General features: G+C 48.0%; 1 protein-coding gene across 1 annotated transcript; it reads right to left on the bottom strand.

Moving 5' to 3' along the window:
- Nucleotides 1–155: 155 nt before the first annotated feature.
- On the bottom strand, nucleotides 156–10437 carry ARPC4 (actin related protein 2/3 complex subunit 4). The gene is made up of 6 exons (XM_072941823.1): nucleotides 10090–10437; nucleotides 7561–7679; nucleotides 5963–6074; nucleotides 4681–4776; nucleotides 3550–3720; nucleotides 156–1051 (listed from the first exon to the last, which is right to left on the bottom strand). Exons 1-6 carry the CDS (start codon nucleotides 10090–10092, stop codon nucleotides 1046–1048), a joined length of 507 nt encoding a protein of 168 aa, XP_072797924.1. The 5' UTR covers nucleotides 10093–10437; the 3' UTR covers nucleotides 156–1045.
- Between the last annotated feature and the right edge of the window lie 33 nt (nucleotides 10438–10470).

Here is a 10470-nt window from a genome sequence, read left to right as displayed (position 1 = left end):
TCTCTGGGTTAGGGCCCTTGGCCAGGCTAATGTCAGGGGCCAATCAAGAGACTGCCTCTGGTGGGGACCCCCAAGCCCAAGTGCCAGCCACATGGTCTTGGGGAAGAAAAAGCCCCATCTTCCCTCCCTTCACATATACACACAGAGCACAGACCTCATGCAGCCCCAAAGGGGCAAGAAAAGACTTTAATTAGGGGAGGGAGGATCCACCAGAATAAGAAAAGGTACAGCGAGCGTGGGAGCAGAGAAGCCAGAGCAGACGGAAGGGCCCCAGCCCGGAAGCTCTGGAGGACTCACCTCTCCACCTCTAGCACAGGCACTGCACTGACAGACAAGGCGAAACAGCGGCTCCTCTCAGCTGGGAGGGCACCAAGTGGCCCCTGCAGCCAAAGGTTGCCTAGCTTTCAGGGCCCAACTCCTAGGTGTGGCTGGTGGCCACCAGTTCAGCCCTTGTCCCCAGCCAGTTCTGGGTGGCCATCTTCAGGCAGAGCTCAGGAAGCTGGCAGAGGGTCCCCACTGCTTCTACTGGGCCCAAGGAAATAAGAGGACGAGGGAGAGGAACTGGAGTCTGAAACCTCCCTCCCTCCCCACCTGGGGTGGCTCCAGGGAGGAAAAGTAGTCGCCTTCTGGCTCCAGGCCCGCCCAGACCCACAGCGACCAATAAGGTACAATCACTGGGACCAGTCACAGCCACTGGAGATGGAGGTTGTTTGTTTAAAAAAAAAAAAAAAAGACAAAAAGGTTACAGTCTCCTACAAGCACAGAGTTTAAGTTTCAAGACGTTAAAAAAAATCTGTCCCGGCCCAGGGGACTGAACATCAGAAGCCAGCCTGACCAGGCACGTGTGGCCTTGGGGCAGGTCCACTGCTGCTTTGTTGCCCAGCTAGCAAGCACACCACCCCCCTCCCGCATCTAACGCCCACCCCGATTCAGCTCCCCTCCGCTGCTGCCGCCGCTGCTGCCACTCTGGGGAGTAACTCCAGGACGCCTTCGCAGAGACACGGGGAAGGCTGAGGGGGATGGCCACGAGATCCAGCCAGATGGTTTAAAACTGTCAAGAGAACCAAGAGGTGGTGGTGAATGGTGGTTATTACGGTATCCTGGCAGGCCTGCTCTGGGGAAGTGGGCTGACTTGAGAGCTGCCACTATAGTCAGATCTCTGAGGGACAGGGCTGGGCCCCAGGACACCCTGTGAGCACGCTCTAATTCAGCCAGCATGCAGCGGTGACCTGTGAGGCACTGGCCCTAAAACCTAGCACTAGACAAGGCAAAAAAACTAAGCGTGACATGGGCTTGGATGTGGGCTTGCCATGCAGGCTGCCAAAAAGCCCTGCCACAGTGCCTGCTTTGGTGAACTGAGGGCGCCTTCTTTAGAGATGAGGGGCTCACATGCAAATGCTTGGGGACTGAGAGTCAAGGGCAGAGGGACTCAGGTTCTGGTACTTTGTATCAAGCTCTGGGAGGCCCCCACAAGCAAGACAGGCCCGTGAAGTGCTTTCTGCCCTCAAGCATCCCCCATGGTGCCTAGACCAGCCCTGGACATTTTATAAGACAGAGGTTGTGGACCAATGGCGCACAGGCAAAACCCAGCCCAAAGATGAGCACTGTTTGGCCCACACAGTATTTAAAAGAGTATCAATCAGTTGCCAACCTTGAAAACATAGACAACACTGCATACAGATCCAGATTTTGAGATTCTTTTGGTGAAGCCACGGAGGGCTGGAGCTGTGTGGTGGTGATTCTCTTCAGGTGAGGCACGTGCTCACCAGGTCCCCACATAGCCTACCTCACTCGTGTGCATTACCCGCCAGATCCCGACACGCACCTGAGTGTGTCACCCTGGCCAGATGCCCAGGCACTATCTTAGACCTTTGAGTTTGAAAATCTAACTCCAAGTCCTGGTGGCTTCACTTACTGGCTGAGGCACTCTGGGCAGGTGACTTAACTTCCAGAGCCCAGTTTACTCATCTGTGCAATGGGGATAAAACCTGATTCAAAGATTGTTTTAGGGGACCTATGATAAACCATTGTTTAAAATATCTCGGCATCATAGAAGAGAAATATATAAAAATGTTATGTGCTGAGTGTTGACAGGTATTTTCACGTCTGTTTCTTGGTAAAATTAGGACATTAGAGAAAGGTGTACTTCGTACAAATGAATGGAATAAAAAACTGAGAAAAAAGACTGTTTTAGGTATTGAGATGCGAAAATGTGCTTTTTTAAGCTGAAATGCAATTATCATAATTGAACAACTGCTGAGTGAATGAGCCAAATATCACACTGGGACAGGAACTATTTTTCATCAGTGGAATTTAGAGGACTCCCAGTGCCCCAGTCGTTTAACCTTGGTGCTACAGTGCATGGAAAGCTCACTATGACCCAGGTGATATGCTTTATATACATTTCCTCATTTAACTGCTCAACCACACTGCAAGGTACATACTAACAGTCTCATTTCACAGCCGAGGAAACTGAGGCTTAGTTGAGGGTTTTTGTAACATATCCGTGGAGGCAGTGGAGCTGGACACACATATTGGTGGTCTGACTCCACAGTCTGTGTGACCCAAACAAGCGTGCTCCCCTGGGTGCACAGCACAGAGGCTCTGTACACTGGCTGCCCGCAGTATAATTAAAGCCCAGGGGAAGCGGATGTAATTTCCATTTTTAGGAATCTGAGCTCCTTCTGGGCTGGATCTGTCTGCCAGTAGGAGTAAACACTAATTCTACCATCTAGGGATCACAGTCAACTCTGAGCGGAACATGTCAACAAACTGAAGATTGTTTGGAAAAAGAAAGGAAAAAAAGAAGGCATGTCCTGAACATCTAAACAAGAACAACTGTGTCATCAGTTCATTAATGTAAACAATTCGTCCTCCTCAGAGGGCTGCAGTTCTCTCCACTAGGAAGGCACAAATAGCTGAAGAGGGATCTGGAGGGCTTACGACATGAAAAATGATGGAAAACAGGTTGAAGAATTCATGACTGAGAAACAGACGCTGAAGTAAACTATTCAAGTCAGTTTGGGAAGTGGAATTACATTATGATTAACTGTCCTATATTCCTAGAAAATTCACATGTGGATTTAACTTGCCTCACTCTGGGTTTGAAATAGATACAGGGAAGGACTCCATACTTTTTTCCTTTTTGGGGGAGGGGGTAATTAGGTATGTATGTATGTATATATGTATTTATTCATTTATTTATTTATAATGGGGTACTGGGGATTGAATCCAGGACCTCATGCATGCTAAGCATGCGCTCTACCACTAAACTATACCCTCTCCACGTCCATACATTTTGAGATGTAGTAATGGGCGATTAAGTCCCCATAAGCGATTAAGAGAGGCATCTCCCAGATCCCAGGGATGAAAAATGCCCTGCAGCTCTCCTCCTGCCCTAAGGCACCTGGCTGACCCGCTGCCCACCAAAGGTCCTAAAAGCCTCAGGAAATATTCACACACACTGCTTTCCCACCAGATGCTAACTTCTCAGCACAACCTATGGGTCTTTCTACTTCTGAAAGGAAACCAAGAAGGCCCCTCACTTACATTCTTGAGGAACTCCTCGGCCACGATGCGCGCACGGGCGTTGACCGACAACTTCATCTCACTGATCTCCTTGTCAATTTCCTCCATGAAATGGATCACAAAGTCCACCAACTTGTGTTTATACATCTGCTCTGTGTGGAAGTTGGTGATCAAAAAACTGATGTCATAGCCCTAGGGAAGGAAGACAGTGGGGAGAAGGGAGCGAAGAAACAGGGGAGAATCAGCATCCGGGGGGCACTTGGCTGGCCATGTTCTATGTGTTCTCTCAGTCATGTGCTTCCGGCTGCCTGTGACCTCCTCCCAAGCTACATGCCCTGCAGTCAGCAGCCCACCTACTCTGGTGGAGTGTCTATGCTGGATCCAAAGGAACTGACCCAGTTGAGAATTTTGTGTCTATCAGACATCTCTGAAGACTACCTGTGGCACAAACAGTTACATTCAGAATGAGTCAAGGGAGAGTGAAGGGACCTGAAATCTTGTTACAGAAGAATCTCATCAAACAACAGGAACATTTAGTCCAGAGATGCTGTGGGAGAAGGATGGGACTGAGGTCTTTAACCATCAGATGGGCTGTGTGGAAAAGAGCAATTTTTATTTACTGTGGGTGTCCCTGGAGATCAGATCTAGGACCAGGAAAGCTTTTTGCTCAGGATGAGGACAAGCTTGGCTAGCACGTCAGATGTGCCTGATGATGGGGCCTGCTGCTCTGTGTGGTAGTGGCTCAGCCACGGGGGGTTTTAAGTCAATCTGGCAGGGAGTCTGTGGAGAGGACTCAAGCACAAAGTCAGGCAACAACTGACCCAATGTCAACTGTGGCCTTGAGAGACAATGATTCAGTTGGTGGCAGAGCCTGGATTTCTGATTCATTTTGCCCTTTCTGCTGCTAGACTATGGGTTCCGGGAAGGTATCTTCTTTGCCTTTTCCATGGTTGAGGTTGACACAACTGCTCCTAAGTTTATCCCTCTTATTCTCACGCCAGCCGAAATGGAAGCCAACTCTCAGGTCAGGCCATGGGTGCCCTACAGCTGGGGGAGCAGCAGTCCTGGTTCCAGAAACAATCCCAGGCCAGGGATAGTGGACTCAGTAGTAGAATCCTGGGTATTATGAACAAATGGGTCACACGGTCTCACCTCCACTGGTTTCCTTCGAAGGATAAAGAAGTTCTCTGCTCGCATCATCATGAAGCGCATGAACTTGTGGCATAAAATCTTCTCGATCTCATCAGCCTGGTGAGAGCAAAGGAGAAAGGTGTTTCCTTAAAGCCAACTCTCAAGGCAACAGAAATCTATAGCCTGGTCTCCTGACTCCAACCTCCCTCAGGTTTGCTGGAGCCAGTGGGGTTTGGTACTGGGAACAATCATTGAACTGTAAATCATGGGGTAACCGGTTGCCAACTGAAAGGAGGGTCTACTACATCAGAGCCCTCCAATTTCATGGGGCATTATCATGATCTTACCTTCACCCATTCCAGAAAGGTAATTTTGGTAAGCCCAGATCTTTCGCCTGCTCCTTCCAGAGTCCACAACTATATTCAAAACTGCCCTTTCCTTTCTCATTTCACTAGTCCTGCATTTTCCAAAATCTGATACATACTATGAAGGCTATCAGAGAAAACCCTCGGTGGTCTCTGCTTGATTGACAATGAGCATCAATCCCCAAAGTTTCTCCCTGCTGAATATTTCTGAAGGAAGAATTTTGCAACAAGGTGCTGGTATGCCCTTAACTGCCCCCAACATTTGTTAATCTCCCCTTTTAACAAAGAGAGCAGGCCCTAGCATTACAGCTTTCTATAGGCAAAAGTGTCTAGTCTAAACTTAACAACCTTGTTTTGCTTTCATTGTGCTTATTTTTTAGAATTGCCCTGTACTTGTCAAGTCATATTTTTCCATTTATGGCACAAAATTTCTTTTTCAAACAAATTTAAATAAAATAAATCAATTTAAAGAAATCCATTAAGTAAGAAACTGTCCAGAGGGTACATAAATGTGGCAGAAATTATGGGCGCAGTGGGAGGGTCAGACATTTGTGAAACATTGTCTGAGGAAACACAAGAAACCGCACTTCATTTTTAAGCCTAAATCTTACTTTTGGAGTTTACAGCTATAAATTGATACCGGTACTATTTATTTTTCTGAACTGGACTGAAGAATAAGTCCAATTCAGAAAAGAACGTCTCTATGATCTGACAACAAACTGGCCCGTAGCCTTGGCTGCTGCATCTCCCACCTCCTAATCCAGAGTAAGGCCTGCGAGACGGGGCTACTCCTTCTTTATCCTACTGAATTCATGAGTTTGGCAAATCATTCCCTGGAAACAGAGCCTGGGCTTCTCTGCACCCTGAATCTGGCACGATGATCTCTCGGATAGGGGTCTCTGGCCTCTCAGGGAGGCAGGGAGCTGCGGTGAGCTCACCTGTTTCACAGCGATGCTGACTCGGACGGAGTTGATGGAGCCTTCAATCAGAACCTTTTCCTTCTCATTCCTGCTGATGGTCACGGGTTGTAGCAGGAGCTCCTTGCTACTCCTGAGAACACAAAGTCACAGAGGCCTCTGTATTATAAAAGGACAAAACGCTCAGGGAGACCCCATGGCAGGTCCTAGAATCACTATCTGGGACCACAGAGTCCAAGGAAGAGGAGACTCACAAGCAGGGGTGCTCCAAGGTGGGGGCCAGCGAGAGTGTTCTCCGGCAGAAAGAGCACAGGCTCTGGAGTCGGGGCGAAAGGTTTTGAAATCCAGACGCCTCTGTTATTTTCCTTGGGCAAGTTACCCTGCTGGAATCTCAATTTCCTCATTTGAAAAATGAGCCTGATTTCTACTTCACTGCTGAAGACTGAGAAAGATCAAACAGGGTCAAGTGTCTAATAGCGTGCTTGGCACATTGTAGGAGCTTTACAAACTACGGCTCTTCTGTTACTAACTATAGGCAAACCATTTAGGGAATGAGGAGAGAACCTTAGAGACAAGGACAAGCTAAAATCAAACGGTTTGGCCTCTGCTAATGATCAATCCAGAATGATTTACTTATTCGGCACTAAGACCCCTCTCAGATCAGTTCCCACTTTGATGCCTCTGGACCCTAGAGATCTATAATGGTTGGTAATTGTGGAGGTGGTGTCTGTGAACTGTCAACCTTGAAAAACGTCTAGTGGAGGTGGGGGAGGGGGCGGGAAGGGATAAATTGGGGGATTGAGATTTGTAGATACTACCTACTATATACAAAATAGATAAACAGTAAGTTTCTACTGTATAGCACAGGGAACTATATTCAATATCTTGCAGTAACTTATGGTTAAAAAAGAATATGAAAACGAATATATGTATGTTCCTGTATGACTAAGGTATTGTTTTGTACACCAGAAATTGACACAACATTGTTAACTGTCTATACTTCAATAAAAAGATTTGAAAAAAATGTCTAGTGGAAACCAAATAGGTTAAGTAGGACAACATGACACATCTAATATCTGGTCAGTTTTCTTATATTCAAATCATCAACTTAGTGTGGTAACATCACTTATCTCAGTGTGTATGTCCCAGATTAAATTTTACAGGGGAAAAAGAATAATTTATTTATAAAACATTAAGTTAGGTAAGAGGAAAATAACCCACAGCACAGAACATTTGGAGCAGGGGGATGACAGTCCAGGTTGGTGGTGGTGGTGGTTGGGGGAATCCTCGAGCTTTCAATTAGAAAGGAATGGAGATGGTATCTCGGATAACTAAACCTTGGTCTTCTCTTAAACTGCCAGAGGGCTCAATAAAGTCACTCCTTGTATCAAGTAATCTTGGCTCCAGAGTAGCTTCTCCCCTGGGTTTTGTCCTACTAACCCACTGACCCTATTTTCTCAGCTTCAAACTGGGAACCATTGTTCACTTGGCGGCAAGACAAAATACGTGAACTGTAGCTGTCCTGACAACTCCAGGATGGAAGTTCATGGCACCCTCTAGACAACAGCCATCTCTGGGTGCTGCAGCACCCATCACCCCCACCCCTTCTCCTTCCCTACCTGACTTCCACTTCTGGCTTGTTGTGTCGTTCCACGACCTGGGAAGAGAAATTCTCCAGGCAGAGGGCAGCCTGCAGTGTGGCCCGCACGGCACTCAGGTAGGGGCGGAGAGTGGCAGTCTGCAGGAAGAACCCCAAGGGAGGATCAGAATCTGTCTCGGCAAACCCTCTGGTCCCCTACTCCAGCTACACAGGAGCCAGGCAGTACTGTCGACGCCTGACTCTCAGGCACCACAGTGAGCAGAACAGAGTAGGCCTTCAAGGTGACTTTCATTCTAAGTCTAGAGCAGTGGTTCTCAACAAGGGACCATTTTGACTGCCAGGGGACATCTGGCAACACTGAGACATTTTTCATTGTCACAACTGGGGGTGGGGGTGCCGCTGGCATTGCTACAATGCACAACTAAGAATTATTCAGCCCCAAACAGTGCTGAGGTTGAGAAACTCTGGTCTCAAGGCACACAGGTGATTGACTGTCCTCAATCTGCCTTTTGAGCCAACAAACGTATAAATCTACAGTGTGCCAGGCACTGAGCTAGGTAGGGGCTGGGAATTCAAAGATGACGGGGGCCATGTCTACCCTTAAACAGCTCAACTGGGCCAGGGAGGCAGAGAAAGTAACTATAATACAAGGAGTGAAATGTGAAGTAGATTTACAAATTATATTTGCAGAAGAAACTGATTTTGATTTGGAGATGGAAAAAAGATTAGGAGGACTTTACAATAATAAGTAGAAAAAGGACATTTCCAGTGGAAGGAACAGCATCTAGCTACACGGGCCTATCTCCAGTTCCTTGTATTAGCCAAGTTCTTTCTCACCTCAAGCCTTCACCTATGCTGAACTATCTATCTGCAGTCCTTTCTCCCCCTTCTTTGTCTAAGTCATCTTTTAGAGCTTGGCTTATTCAGGGCAAGGCCCTTCCTTCCTCAGAGAGGCTTTTCTTTACTTCCCTCTTCACAGCATTTATAACTTAAAATGACACCCCCTTCATATGTCTTTAATAAAGTAATTTCTCCTTCACTAGACAGTAAGCCTCATGGTCAATAGACCATGTCTATTTTATTCAAATCTACAAACTGTGCACCTAGTTCAGTCAGTACCTTACATATAGTGTCTTACTAACGAATGAATGATAGAAATAACTTAAGATGAGAATAACAAAAAAGGACATTAAGAGTTCTAGAAGTAGTAATGAGTACAATGTTCTGTATATTGGAAGCATTTTAGATTCAATGGATGAGGCCGCAATGGTAGCTTAGGAGAGTCATCAGGGATCTCAAATGCCAGGCTACTGAGTTTAGCTCTTCTTTTAAGGTGGTAAAGAACTGCTAGGGCTTTCTGAGGGGGAAGTTACAGGACTACAGCTGCCTGGCGAATCTGTGGAGAAGGGGCTGGAGAGGGAAGTGAGACAGAAGGCAGAGAGGGTTACTTAAAGAGACTAATGAAAGCTTGGCCTGGGGCAATGGAAGACAAGCAAGACTGTATCTGTCAAAATTCACAGACGGCATACCTGAGAAGCGTGAATTTTAGGTGGCCAGCCCTGTGACGCCTGCCCTTTCACAAAGAGAATAGTACATCCTCATGTAATACCTCAACAACCTTGATATTTAAAACACCAAGAGCCATGGCCTCAATTAGAAGAATATCCCAGGATTCCAGCTGAGGTAAAAGGACACAAAGCCAGCATTAGGAACACAAGAGGACGAGCAAGTTTAGCGGGAGAAGATGAGTTTTGATCTGGAGATCTAATTTCTAGGTGTCTTTAAGATATCCAGGTGAACCTCCAGAGAACTAGGAAGGCTGATTTAGGAATCACCAGAATTCACGTGGTCATGAAGGCCTGTATATTAAATAGCTATCGCCAGGGAGAGTGTAAAGAAAAGGAAGGTAGTGAGTGAGCCAAAGTCTCAAGAGCCAGGAACACCCAGTTATCAAATGGGATTTCCAGGAAGGGAGGGATCAGCAGTATCAGAGCTTACGTTCTACAGTAAGGCTGATAACGGTTGAGTTCTGACCAGGAAAGGGCCTGGGTGGAAGCAGCATAAAAAAAGATCCTTCAGTGGGAAAACAAGGCTGGGCAACATCAAGAATGGGATAAGGAAGTGTGGACGCTTCCCTCAAAGAACTGTGGGGTCAAGCGGGCAAGAGAGAACAGGAGAGTGGATTTTGTGAAGGTCTACCCTGGGTGGGGAGGTGGCCCTACTACATGCCTCGGCGACCTTACTACAGGCTATGAGGCCTACTACGTGCCTTCCAGCCCACTTCCGGCCTCCTCCGTGCCTCAGTATCCCCGACCTGTTTCAAAAGCCAGACTATGGAGTGGAAAGGCCTGCTTCTTATGAGGGCGGCCCCCCGACCGCCCCTTCCTCAGTTCGGTCCCCGCCCCACCCTCCTCCCAGCCTCACGGTGCCCCCACACCCCCAGCATCCCTCGGCCAAGGCCTCTCCGCTGCAAAGCCGCATCTCCCCCAAACCCGGAGCCTTGAGGCAGAACAGCGGGGGTCCCTGGCCCGGGGCCCGGCTCTCTCACCATCGCGGGCGCTGGCTGGGCCGGAAAGCGGAAGTGCGGAAGTGGCCAGCCCCGCGACGCCTGCCCTTTCGCGAGGAGCGCAGCCGCAGTCTCCGCCCGGGCTCTCGGACGGTACCATCTGTGCTCCGAGCGGGGGAGGGGGAGGCTAGGAAAACCTGACCCCTCGGAAGTTTTTCCGCTAGGACTGTGTTGGTAGTTTTAGACTTCTGAAGTTTAAAATCACTACTCAAGCTTCTCCCGTTACCCCTGCAGCTCTCGCTTGTGACTTTGGCCTTCTTGTCGTCTTTGCTGCCGTCTTCCCTCACAGTCATGCAATGGTGCAGCCCGGCCTCAGGTTGGACACCATATTAGGACAAGGCGAGGCGGAGGAGCCCTTCGTTC

Source organism: Vicugna pacos, chromosome 17 (assembly GCF_048564905.1).
Source record: "Vicugna pacos chromosome 17, VicPac4, whole genome shotgun sequence".
Lineage (NCBI taxonomy): Eukaryota > Metazoa > Chordata > Mammalia > Artiodactyla > Camelidae > Vicugna > Vicugna pacos.
The sequence above is the reverse complement of the archived record's forward strand: the minus strand, read 5'-3'. Positions and strand labels throughout refer to the sequence as shown.